Source organism: Tupaia chinensis, unplaced genomic scaffold (assembly GCF_000334495.1).
Source record: "Tupaia chinensis unplaced genomic scaffold, TupChi_1.0 Scaffold000362_1, whole genome shotgun sequence".
Classification (NCBI taxonomy): domain Eukaryota; kingdom Metazoa; phylum Chordata; class Mammalia; order Scandentia; family Tupaiidae; genus Tupaia; species Tupaia belangeri.
In genome coordinates this window covers 2,232,127-2,245,142 of record NW_006159859.1, presented here as the reverse complement: position 1 = coordinate 2,245,142, position 13,016 = coordinate 2,232,127, and the positions used below count along the sequence as shown (strand labels likewise).

Here is a 13,016-nt window from a genome sequence, read left to right as displayed (position 1 = left end):
GAATGGTTTAGATGGGTCCCTCTACTGCAACCTCAAATAAAGAGGCAGCCTAGCTTGGGGTCAAAAGGCCAAACACAACAGGATGTAGAATATGTTGGTTTCCATGAATATTTTGTAAACAGGAAATATGGGGCACTTGTCACCCTTTTATTTGATTCATACATCTGTATTTTTAGAATGTAAGTAAAAGCAAACACAATTTGCATTCATCTATCTCACAAGCCAAGAATTTTATCTAATTCAAAACAGTCCTTTCCCCATCATCTAAAATGGAACGTGTGTTTGAAGATCTAACTTGTTTGTGTCCTCTCCACCTAATTACATTTCCGGGTCCAGCTCCTAACTAGGTCAGGGAGTGCATGCTGTGTGCTAGTTCGGTGGTGTCATGAGGCTGGGTGATGACGTGGAGAGGATATATTTGAATTCCGGCTCTCCCATTTGGATCAGCCTTGCACAGTCTTTCTGAACCTGTGGTCATCTAAAAAAAAAGAAAAATGCCAATTTTAAGAGACACCTCAGCCAAGGCTGTGAGGGGGCACAGCCTAAGACGGAAGTTGACGTGCATATAGCGCATTTGTCAGTGCGACCCCAAGGAGCGGAAGGCAGGGCTGGGAATGAAGCAGAGAAGAGAAAGCCAGAAGGGAGAGTCACCCGGATGTCCACCCGGACGGGCGACTGTGCTCAGTCCTGCCTGGTACTTTTAAGGAGGCTAAAGAAATGAGACTCAGAACTGTTCACCTAGAAGACAAAAAGCATAACGCGCAAGCCCTCACACCCCATTGGCCAAGAGTGACCCCACGGACCTTAGCTCCTTCTCTCCTTCCACCCTTCTTCCTTCCTTCCTGTCACGCGCACTGCATCTTTCCTCGCCTCTCATCACTCACCCCTTGGTTAGTTCTCCCTTGTAATTAGGCATACCTGAATACACTGATCTTCAGCCTAAGAACGAGTTCAAAAAAGCTAGTATGCAAATTTGTTCCAGAATTTAAATCAATTGCTGTTTTGAAATTGAAAAATGTTGTTGGTACAGTTATTTCAGAGATTTCTTTTATATTTAGAGAAATCCTTTGTCCTTATTTCTTGTTTCTATCATTATTATTATTTGAGAGATTTTTGCTATAGGGCGCATGTGCTCACTGGAGAGACAGGGAGAGACAGAGAGACAGAAAGCAAGAAAATACCCCTCAGAGCAGCTACTCATGCCACAATCCCTTCTCCTCTCAGAATTTTGGGCCTGTGTGCATACATGCCTGGTGCGAGTTTCAAGCAGCTGGGTCTGGGACTCAAACCATGGTCGACCATGTGGGAGTCCAGCACCTTTACCACTATGCCACTTGCTGGCCTCCCCTTACTTCTATTCTTTTAATCAATATTAAATCCAGTGACATAGTCTCTGTTTTGAACCTGCGGTGGATATGTTGGTATTTAAAACAAGTGGACTCTTGATATTTATCTCCCAGAGTTTATTACCTTACTCTTTTCTCACCAAAAAGAGAAGTTTGTTAGTTTGGTTAGTTTTGTGAAGTAGCCTCGTGTTTAGTTAATAATAAGAATGAATCGATAAACCGACATGCTGGGAATTTATTATTTCTTCTTTCTCAACCAAATGTTTTTCAGAAGTGAGCACCCGCTTGCTCAGCTCTACTGCCATTCGATCATGGAGCACCATCATTTCGACCAGTGCCTGATGATTCTGAACAGTCCAGTAAGTACCTCATTTATTCTTGTGGAATTTTAAAAGAGAGCTTTATAAATTCAGTTTTATTTTTAGGTTTTGGATTTATTCCCAGCATCATAAATTCTTGAACATACTTTATTCCTTTTTGGGTAAGGAGGAAAGGCAGAACATTTGCGATCCTTGCAGCCGTCTTCTCTAGACAATCAGAACTGTCCAAATGTTGCCTGATAAGGGAAATTTGGACCCTGCTCTATTTGCATACTCTGGATTCAAAACAAACTAAACTGGCATTTTGTGGCTCTGGGTGAATGCAGCCCATTTTTTTTTTTTTTTTTTTTTTTTTTTTTAGAAATAGACTTTTTCCATAGGGTGCATGTGTTGGCCAGAGAGACAGAGACAAGAAAGCAAGAAATCACCTTCCAGAGGAATGGTCACGCTGCAATCCCTTCTCCTCCATCATGAGTTTTTAGCTGCCAGGTTCAGGACTCGAATTGTGGTCAAGTATGTGGGAGTCCAGTGACGTAACTATTACGCCATCTGCTGGTCCTGAATGCTGCTTTTTTATTTGTTGGTCAAATTAAGTGGTTTGTACAGTTTAAAGGTTTTGAAACTTCTAATCATTAATAAATTGTTTTGTTATGGAATAAAGCTATTTAGCAACTTGGTTAAATGAGTATCAATGTAAGAAAGAGTATGTGGACCAGCCACAGTGTGGTGAAGGTGGCTGAATGCCACATGAGTCACAGTGAGATTCAAGTCCTGGACCTGTCAACTTGAAAATGAGGTGGGTGGGTGTGCATATGTGCCCACAATCCAGAGAGGAGAAGGGTTTGCAGCAAAGCCAACCGTCCCCCAGTTGGTGATTTCTCACTTTCCCTCACTCTCCCCTCCTCTGTCTGTCTCTGTCTTTCTAGTGAGTGCATGTGCCCCATAGCAAAACTGTTTTTAGAAAGTAAAAAAAAGAGAGACTATGATACACTATGTTAAATATGCTTATGTTAAGGAAAATAAAATCAAAATACGATATACCAACATATTAATGATGGTCATGTTTGTCTACTGAAATTAGTAATACTTTTCTTTCTTTGGTCTGTTCATTATTGACATTATTGACTGTGTGCAAGTTTTACTTTTATAATAAGAAAAAAAGTGAAAGTTGTAGCTACAACATTGGACAAGCATAATGGATGGTCAATACATAATCTTAAAGCAGTTTTATTACCATATCTCTAAGTTGTCCATTGGGACTAGTTCTTTCCTGAGCTTTGGAAGAAAACTTTTCTTCTATTTTTTCTTTTTTTAAAATTTTGCCAGAGGGCACGTGCACTGGCCAGAGAGAGACAGAGAAAAAGGAAGTGAAAAGGCATCCCACATGAGAAATGGTCATGCTATAATCCTCCCTCCTCCATTTCTTCCTCCTTTTGAGGTTTTGGGCATGCATACACACACGCGCACGTGCAAGCACACACACGCACACCTGGTTGTTTCTCAAGCTACCAGATCTGGGTCTGGAATCTCACAGTCAGTCATGTGGGATCCAGTCACCTTAACCACCCAGGCCATAGGCTGGCCCATTGTGCATCCTGAGTATCCTCAGAGTCAGTCTCCAGACCTGTTGGGGCAAGCTGTTCGAGTTACCTCCACAGGTACCAATTCTTGGTTTTATTTGTGCTCTGGATACAGAGTTGCATTGGTTTTGTGTGGTCTAACCCAACATCGTGTTCTTCCACAAATCGTGTAATATTTTTAGTGTGTGGTTTTTCAGAACTGAGACTTTTCAGGAATGCGGATTTTAGGTTATTGTAGTAGCATCTGTACTTACCTTGGAATTTGCTGTGTGCTTCAATTAAGACTTTCGTTTTAATACCCCATTATGAATTAAGTTCCAAAGGAAGAACGTGTGCTAATCTGCTTTTAAGAAGCATATTTGGCAGTATTCCTATTATAGTTACCTTTGTTACTAGACAGCATAACATTTTATGTAAATATTATTACTTAACTTATAAGGAATATAGTTGTATATTATGGAATTATCAGCATAACATTTTATGTAAATGTTATTACTTAACTTATAAGGAATATAGTTGTATATTATGGAATTATAAGACCTATCTATATGTTCTATCATTGTAAGCACAATTGCATGAGAAATTATAGCCTCTGCCTTTGGGGAAAAAAATAAGATGATATCACAGACATTTAATTTTTCTCTTGAAATTATTGTATCTTACAATAAATAAAAATAACAGAAGGTATTATCTGAATATCTCTTCTTTGTGGCTTGGAATCTAAAATGACTTGATATTTAAAAATAATGTTTATGGGGACCAGCAGTTAGTGTAATGGGTATGTCGCTGGACTCCCATGCAGTCGACCACGGTTTGAGTCCCAGACCCGGTGGCTTAAACTCATGCCAGGTGCATATGCATGCGTGCCCAAGATCCCGAGAGGAGAATGGAGGAGAAGGGATTGCAGCATGGCCATTACCCCTTGGAGGTGATTTCTCACTTTCTGTCTCTCTCTCTTTCTGGCGAGCACATACGCCGTATAGCAAAAGCCTCTATATTTTAAAAACATAATAATGTTTATGACTGCACTTGTGGATTTTTGTCATTAATCAGATCCATGCCACAATTTCAGCCACTAGTTGTCCTCTAACCAATGTGTCTTGGCCAGAGCCTCACAGTCCCAGCAGTTCCCCTGCCTTTGTAACTTAACTAATCCTTTCCTTCCACATCTCATTGCTAGGCCTCTGGGTTTTCTCTTGACTTGAGATTTAGGAAATGCATCTGATTCAATTTACAGATGTTGTTTTTGAATATTCTGAGTGTCCAAACTGTGTGTTCAAGATTAGAGAGCCACTATGCTTTAAATTACAGGCAAGAAGTAAAAAAACGGTTATGTAGTAAGAACTTTCAATGCTTTGTGCATGGATGAGACACCTTTTAAGTATTCTTTTTAGCTGTTTCAATGCAAGCTTTCCTTGACCACCCTTGGCTGTGGCTTCTATCCATCTGCAGTGAGTGTTCCTAAGGAATACACACTGTTACCATAATTGACTAAGTTAATTACACAAATTTATGCCAGGAGTGTAACTGGGCCCGTTACCAAAGTCATAGTAAAATGGCTTTTTAATAATTAATGGTTTATGGCCCCCCTCCAGGGGCCCCCCCGCGGCCGGGGGCTTCCGCCCCTGCCCATCCGCGCGCCTACACTGAAAGGCCTGGCCCCCTTCCGGGGGCCGGCCTCTCTGGCCTCTCCAGCGCTGGTTGGCCTGGAGGCCGAAAACAAGGTTGAAGAACTTGCAACTTGAGAAGATGATAGCTACCAGCCCTGCATTACCTCAGGGGAAAACAAGAACTACTCTGCCATTCTTAAGGAAGCCAGATACCCAAGGACAACTCACACTGCAGATCCCCACAACACCATTCCTGGTAACTACAAGATGACTGCTGTACCGCATCAGCTGATAATCATCCCTGCGTACCAGAACTGCTTTCCTGAAACTGCATTCCTTGGAGACTCACCTACACTTGTGGATCTGCAGGAGACCCTCCCTTAATCCAGCCCTGAATAGAACCTATGCTCCCTATTGTCAAAAACTTTAAAAAAAAAAAATTAATGGTTTAAAAGTTTCACCACTCCATTCTTCATATCCATTAATATGGCTTTGAATTTTTCAAGGATGCTTGCTGTTAGATTATAGCAATTAATTGGCCCAAAGGAAAAGGATATACAGCTATTGGATTTTAGATCTGGGTTAAAACCTAAGAGAGAATTGGGAAAATGTGCATGTGTGGGCAGGAGTAATATTATGAAGCTGTTTTTCTTACATGACAGGGTGGAGGAGGTAGGGGTATAGAGAGAGAGCATTGTTTTCAGGACATTTACTTCAAGTAACCAATCACACACACACACACACCCACACACACCCATATTTGTGAGTTCAGAATCCTGAGCATATGTTTAAGATATATTTTCAGATTTTGTCCTTTTTAACAGGTTCTCCAGGAAGATTGCTAATGCTAATGATGGTTTTCTCTCTTTTTTTAATAAAGGGCAATCAGATTCTCAGTGGACTCTCCATTGAAGAATATAAGACTACATTGAAAATAATCAAGCAAGCTATTTTGGCCACAGACCTAGCACTATACATTAAGTAAGTTTTAAGAAAAATTCTGAGATAAATAGGAATTGGAAGTATGTGCATAGTTTCAAACTATTAACATCCACATTTAGGCATTTTTTATCTTATAAGGGCAAAAGTCCTGGCAAAGCAGTGTATCATACTATAGAACAGTTTCTTAAAGATAGCCAGAAAAATCTACTCCCTTAGCTTCTTCAGTGCTAAAAAAATACATAGCTTTTCCTAATGCTTATCCACAGCTATTTCTCGGAAGCTATTAATATGTATAAATCCAAAAACCATCTTTCTTTTGATAGTGACAGAAGGCATATGCAAACACCATAGAGAAGAGAGACAGAGAGAAAGCACCCCCAGTGGGGACTGTTCCCTCCACAATCCTTTTTCCTCTATTTTTCGATCCCTTCAGGATTTGGAGCATACTTATACCCATGACTGGCATGTTTTTTTAAGACACCAGGACTGGGATTCAAACAGTCGTTGGCCACGTGGGATCTGGCTCCTCAGCTTAACCCCTGAACTATGCGGCCAGGCTTCAAATGGCCAGCTTACATTTATTCTACACCAGGTTATCCAGCCTGAAGATGACAACTTTTCCTTCTTTCCCTCACTTTCTCAACTTCTGACCATTTCACGATTTCTTTTTCTTTTTTTTTTGAGAGGTTTTCACTAGAGGGCGCATGCGCTCACCAGACAGACAGAAAATCACCCCCCGGGGGGGATGGCCACGCCGCAATCCCTTCTCCTCCATTCTCCTCTTGGGATCTTGGGCACGCACGCACACGCGCCCGGCGTGAGTTTAAGCCGCTGGGTCCAGGACTTGAACCGTGGTCAACTACGTGGAAGTCCAGCGACATAGCCATTATGCTAACTGCTGGTCCATTTCATGATTTCTTTATACAGTCATTCCAGCCCAGTGGGACATGAAAAGGAACCAAAAAACAAACAAGGAACTTTTGTTTATTTTTATTTGATTTTGGCAAAAGAAGAATATTAGCATAGAACCCTGCAGTTATGAAATCTAAAGTAAGAGTGCATTCGACTGGTATTTGTGATTATGCATCTGCATGATAAAACTACATTTCCATACACTAGAACGTACTTTCCCACATTTAGGCAGTCATTGGTTTCACATAATAGACTGACATCTTTGGTCCATGTGGGAATGAGAGAAGTCAGGGAGGCACACTCCTGGGATTACCTTATAACATAGATCTCTTTCCTTCTGCCCAAGGAGATTCAGATCCATGGCTCTAGCTACTGTTAGGACAGATAAAAATGAATAGAACAAACACAAGAACATATACCATTCAGCCACTATAAAAAAATCTAAGAGTGACTGTATACATCTGCTTCATTGGATTTTGTTTTAATAGAGATTTTTACTATATGGTATGTGTGCTCACCAAAGAGACAGAGAGAGACAGAGAGACAGAAAGTGCGAAGTCACTCCTCCCTAAGGGGAATGGCCATGCCACAAACCCTTCTTCTTGCTTTCTCCGCTTGGGATTTTGGAAATGCACGCATATGCACCGAGCATTAGTTTTAAGCCACTGGGTCCAAAACTCAAGCTGTGGTTGACGATGTAGGAGTCCAGCAACATAACCATTATGCCATCTGCTGGTCCCATGTTTCATTGAATTTTTAATGACTTTAAGGTTACTTAGAACAAAAGAAATACAGTAAACTTTGGTTTATTCAAAACAATTGCAGAATAAAAATTAGTAAATTACCAGGAATTTTAAAAATACTTAACAACTACAAAGCCTTCCCAACCTTTCTAGGTCACATGGATCTCTCCTCTGAACACTTAGGAAACCTACGTTTCATTTTTGATGAAATGGCCAATTTTGTTACACTCTTTTGGTTTGTTTAGTTTATTAATTTCTTCCATAACAGAGAGACAAAGAGACTGGCACCCCCAACTGGGTTTTCATGCCACAATCCACTTGTGTTCCCAGCTAGCCAGGATCATAGGTGCGTGTGCACATGCCCAGTGTACACAGGTAACTTTGGACATGAACCCGGGACCCTCCCATGTGAGGTTTAAGGTTTCACCCAAAGCAAATGACAAAAAGGGAAAGTGAGGTATTAAAGATTTTCAAATGATCATGTTTATATTGGGCTCAAAGACAGGGGGAAGAAAATTAGAAGCTCTTCTTTTCCCCCTCAAAAATTTACCCCATGAGTCTTTGCAGACTAAAGGGATTAGAGCCTGGAGAATCATCAGAACTAACGAATCTTTTTCTTTATTTTCAAGGAGGCGAGGAGAATTTTTTGAACTTATAAGAAAAAATCAATTTGATTTGGAAGATCCTCATCAAAAGGAGTTATTTTTGTAAGTAGATTTACTGTTGTTAAAGTCAAAGTGTTGCTGCCCACGTAGTTTTCTCCCCTACCAGTTTTCAGTGCAAATTTTTTATTGCAAGGTGATGATCTTAAAGTTAGTCAGACTTCTCCAGAGTGTCTATATAAGGGACTGAGTATGAAAGTTTACTAAAAAACAATTGTATTTGCAAATTCAAATGAATAAATTGCCCCTTTTTTCTAGAATGACCTTTAAACTGTGGGTCCTTGTATCAGTACAAGACTTTAGAGTTCTCTTGTTCATTTTCCTAATTCTTTGGACAAACTGAAAATCATATCATGCAGTCATGGGAGCAAAATGGTGTCTGGGAAGTGTTTAGTTCTCTGGAATGAAGCCAGAACAGCCTGGTCACAACTACAGCAGGTCATCACCAGTATCCATCCATCCCCTCTTCTAACTGTAGATATCATTTCTTTCCAGAGGCATGAACTGGTTAAAAAGAATTAAAAAATCAGTAATAAATAAAAGAGAGACATAGTGATCCTAAGGCTACTGATGGTACAATGTGGAAATTCACATTTCTTTGAATAGATTGGTATTACTTAGCATGTGAATAAAGATGCAAATGGTAAGAAAATAATATCCAATATCCAAATGCCCAGCTCTCTGTCCTGTATAGTCATGCTTCACTTAATAGTCTCAACATGGTTTTCGGAATAGTGTCTTGAAAAGTATAGACATGTGCTGTGGTTACTGAACAGTTTTTCTCAGCACCTACAAAGTAATACCACCTCAACACCAAGTTCTCCCTATTGGACTGCCCTAACTTAAGACCTCTCATGGAGGAGTATGCTCTGGGGCCAGCCTTTTGCATCCTTCATTTTTCATATGGTTCATAATCTTCTTTTGGGGAGGCAGTTTTTACTGATGAGTATTGTTTGAAATCCTTCATGAAAATGAGTTCAAACCATAATTTCAGATATCTCTGATGTACTCGTTTCTTGTGAGAGGGTTGGTATAAGAGACAGACGAGCATGAGAACACCGTTTTCTTTATGGCCGTGTATAGTTAGGGAGAACACACTTTCAAGGTTGAGTTTTGTTCAAATATAACTACCTTGAGTGTTTGTTTCTATATTACAATAATGGCCATTGTGCCTAGTTTTTTTTTTTTTTTTTTTAAAGAAAAGAATGGGGCCAGGGGGGGGGTCTGTTGGTTAGTGGGGCCAGTGGGTGGTATGTTGGTTAAGGACATGGCTGACCGTGGTTTGAGTCCCGGACTTGGTGGCTTGCTTTCTCACTTTCTCTCTCTCTCTCTGTCCCTCTCTGGTGAAATTATAATAAATAAATAAAAAAGTAAATAAACAAAGTTAACTAAAATAATTCTTTTTAAAAAATGAAAGGGATTATATGGCAGATATTTGGATCTGACATGGGAAAACACTGCTAAGGATGGACCCATTTCCACACAATAGTTGTGTCAATTCTAGAGTACCTGGCTACAGACCCCAGAGATGGGCGAAGTTTTCATTTCTCCAACACAGGAAAGACGTCAGAGCCTCGTCCTCTCATCTCTTTCTATCTGCTGGAGAAAAGGAGCGTATCTCCGGCGTGTACTGTTTAATAACTGAAGGCTTTTTACATAGAATTTGCTACATGTGGGGCAATACAGTGGCATGGTGGTTAAGGCAACTGGATTCTACGTGGACAATTATGTAATTCAAGTGCTGGACCTGACAGCTTGAAAAAAACACTCTGGCCATGTGTTTGTGTGCCCAAAATCCCCAAAAAAGAAAAGAAGGGACTGCAGTGTGTCTATGACCCATGGAGAGTGCTTTCTTAGTGTCCCCCTCTCTCTCTATGTCTCTATCTCTGGCAAGCGCATGTGCCCTCTAGATATTAAAAAAAAAAAGTCATTACATGTGTTGAGTAAATTAGGAGGCCCCACCAGAATTTCTGACGTAGGACTGTCACGAGCAACATATCTGATGTTATCCTTTATTATCAGGGTTAATGTGCTTTCATCGTACTATCATTAAAAATAGGATAGCAAGATGAAAAAATAATACTAGGCAAGTTTCTACCCAAAAGTTAGTTATTGTTCCTTGTGCCAATCTGGAGCTAAATGAGGCAGTTTGAGGACAAATTTCAGTGGTTCACAACACTGACACTGTAGTAGTCAGGCTTCTGTGTAAAGTCTGTTTCTATTTCCTGGGTCTATCTTTTTTTTTTTTAATTGCTATTGAGTATGTGTGCTCAGAGAGAAAGAGAAAGTGAGAAAGCACCCGCTGGGGGTATGACCGTGCCACAATCCATTCTCCTCTTGGGGTTTTGTGCACTCGCACACGTGGCCAGAGTGTTTTTCAGGCACTTGGGTCCAAAACGTGAACTGTGCAGTCAGTCAGTCTTCTCCTTAACCACCAGCTAGCCCCAATTTTTAATATTTTTATTAACATATAATAATTTCACGTATTTATAGGAGTATAATATGACTTTATAGTACAGAATAAAATGTAAAATGATTCATTCAGGATAAATAGCATACTCTCATCTCAACCATGTGTCATTATGTCAGAGGATTTTAATTTAAATTTAACTTTGTTGTTAGTAACTATGTCCTGAGGGTATATATTCATGTAAAAGTAAACAAGACCTTTGGGTTTCTTTTTTCCTTAACAGAGCGATGCTGATGACAGCTTGTGACCTTTCTGCAATTACAAAACCCTGGCCTATTCAACAACGGGTATGTTGCTTAGTGACAATAAAAGTAACAATTAAAAAGTAAAAATAAGAAAAATCTTTACTCAGAAAGGTAGCTTCTGAAGTAATGGTAGAACGTTTTTTCCTAATTTCAAAGTAGTATTAAAAGCAGATAATTGAGGCTTTCCTCTTTTGAAGATTCATTGGTACTTAATCATATTTGTAAGGTATATTAAGAAAGCATCTTTATTAACACAGCAAAAACCTAGCTGTTGGTAAGTTTCAATTTCAGTATTATTTCTGCCTTATTTTGGGGTTCTTTTTAGCACATCCCTTATTATTTTTATTTTTTTTACATTTGGACATTTATTTTACATTTTTAGACATTTACAAAGAAATCTGTTGAATAGTATTACTTGCCAATTTGTATTAACTAAGCTTGGGTGCAAAAGATGAGGTGCTTTTTCTTTAGAGACTGAGCGTTAGGAGTCCCAGTGTGTCAGGAGGCATTGCAAAGGGGTGCCGGTGCCTGATGGGCAGTTTTCCATCATTCCAACGTGATGGGGTGTCTAGATATTTTCTTGCCAACGCACCAAAATAAGACGCAGGAACATGGGGATACAGAGGTAACTGGGTCCAGCACTCGCAGTGAGACATGGGTTCTTGTCCCACACTCAGAAAGAACTAGTTGCAGACAGAGAGTAGGTATCACAAACCAAGGAGATTGTTGAAGGGGAGAGAAGGAAAAACAGAGCTCCCAAGGAGATGGGTCCCAGAAAATGGGTTGCCTTAGCAGGACCCTTTAATTTTGAAAATTAGAAGCAGTAACATTATTTTTCTTACAGTTATCCTACTAGGCTATACCTCAACTCTAAGCAGGTGATAACAAATAGAACAGATATTTCTGGGGCTTGTAGATGTAGAAAATATTGATATGTGATGTCAGAAAAGATCTGATCGGGGCCTGCGGTTAGGAGGCTAGAAATATGAATCCTCTCTACGTAAGTAACTGCTATACCATTTTACAATGGCAATGAAGACACAGAAAAGGATAGGCATATGTGCATTATATTGTCTTTTTGGTTTTCAAGATTGCATTTTCTTTTCTTTCCCCTTCTTTTCTTTTCTTTCTTTTTCAGACAGGGTCTTACTCTATTGTGATCATCCTGCCTCATCCTCCCAAGTAGCTGGGTCTATAGGTGTGCACTACTGCACAGGCTATTAGGGTGGGTTGGGAATCAAATCTGGGCCACACATATGGCTTCCACCTGCCAAGTTGCAGTATCTACTAGTGTGCACGACCACAGTGGGGCCTCAGGGTTGAGTTTTGAATCCTTAATGCAGTATCTAAGATTGCTGACCGTCTGTGGTGGTCAGAACTCTGGGTTGCAGAGTCAAGGAGCCCAGCAGCTACAGGCTCATCTCACAAAACACACGTGTTAAGAAAACAAGGTCAAAAACTCACTCTCCATGTGCTAAAGCTGACATGCCACAAATGCTTGGGAAAGGTGATCCTTACATACCCTCCTCCTCCATAATAAATAGGACTATTATGTCTCTTTTCTAATAGAGAAGAGGAAGGAAGAGGGAAGCAAGATCTTCTGGGTGTGTTGTCTCTTTTTGATCTCTCCACTCTTATGGAACAAATAAAACTTTTTTAAAAAAATGCAACTTATGGGGCCAGTAGGTGATATAGTGTTTAAGGTGTTGGAATCCCACATAGTCAGCCATGGTTTGAGTCCCAGATCTGGTGGCTTGAAACTCACGCTAGGCACGTGTGTGTGTGTGTGTGTGTGTGTGTGTATGCCCAAAATCCCAGGAGAAAAATGAAGAAGGAATTGAGGCATGGTCATTGCCCCTGGAGGGTGATTTTTCACTTTCTCTCTCTCTGTCTCTCTGGAGTGTGCACATGTCCTATAACAAAAATCTCTCAAAATAAAAATTAAACTCATATCTGATAGACAGTATTTTTTAGTTTAAAAAAAAAAAACAGATAAGAAAAAGGACAAGAAACCTGGCCTTGCCAAAAAATGACCAAAGATGTGAACAGAGTTGATAGAAAAGGAGTGTGAATGATCTATTACCATTTTAAAAGGTTCTCAGAACCTCATTTATAAGAAAAAAAAATCCAGGGTCAAGCAGGTGGTGTGGTGGTTAAGGCACTAGATACTCCTACATGGCCAGACA

General features: G+C 40.1%; 1 protein-coding gene across 3 annotated transcripts in view; it reads left to right on the top strand.

Annotated features, from left to right (window-relative positions):
- The window catches only part of PDE5A (phosphodiesterase 5A), a 132,276-nt gene that overhangs the window by 109,308 nt on the left and 9,952 nt on the right, over positions 1–13,016 (top strand). For all 3 annotated transcript variants that reach the window (XM_006153103.3, XM_027773672.1, XM_027773671.1), the window contains exons 15-18: positions 1,618–1,705; positions 5,737–5,837; positions 8,083–8,160; positions 10,809–10,872. In XM_006153103.3, the coding sequence (XP_006153165.1) occupies positions 1,618–1,705; positions 5,737–5,837; positions 8,083–8,160; positions 10,809–10,872 (331 nt within the window). The remainder of the gene's footprint in view (positions 1–1,617; positions 1,706–5,736; positions 5,838–8,082; positions 8,161–10,808; positions 10,873–13,016) is intronic.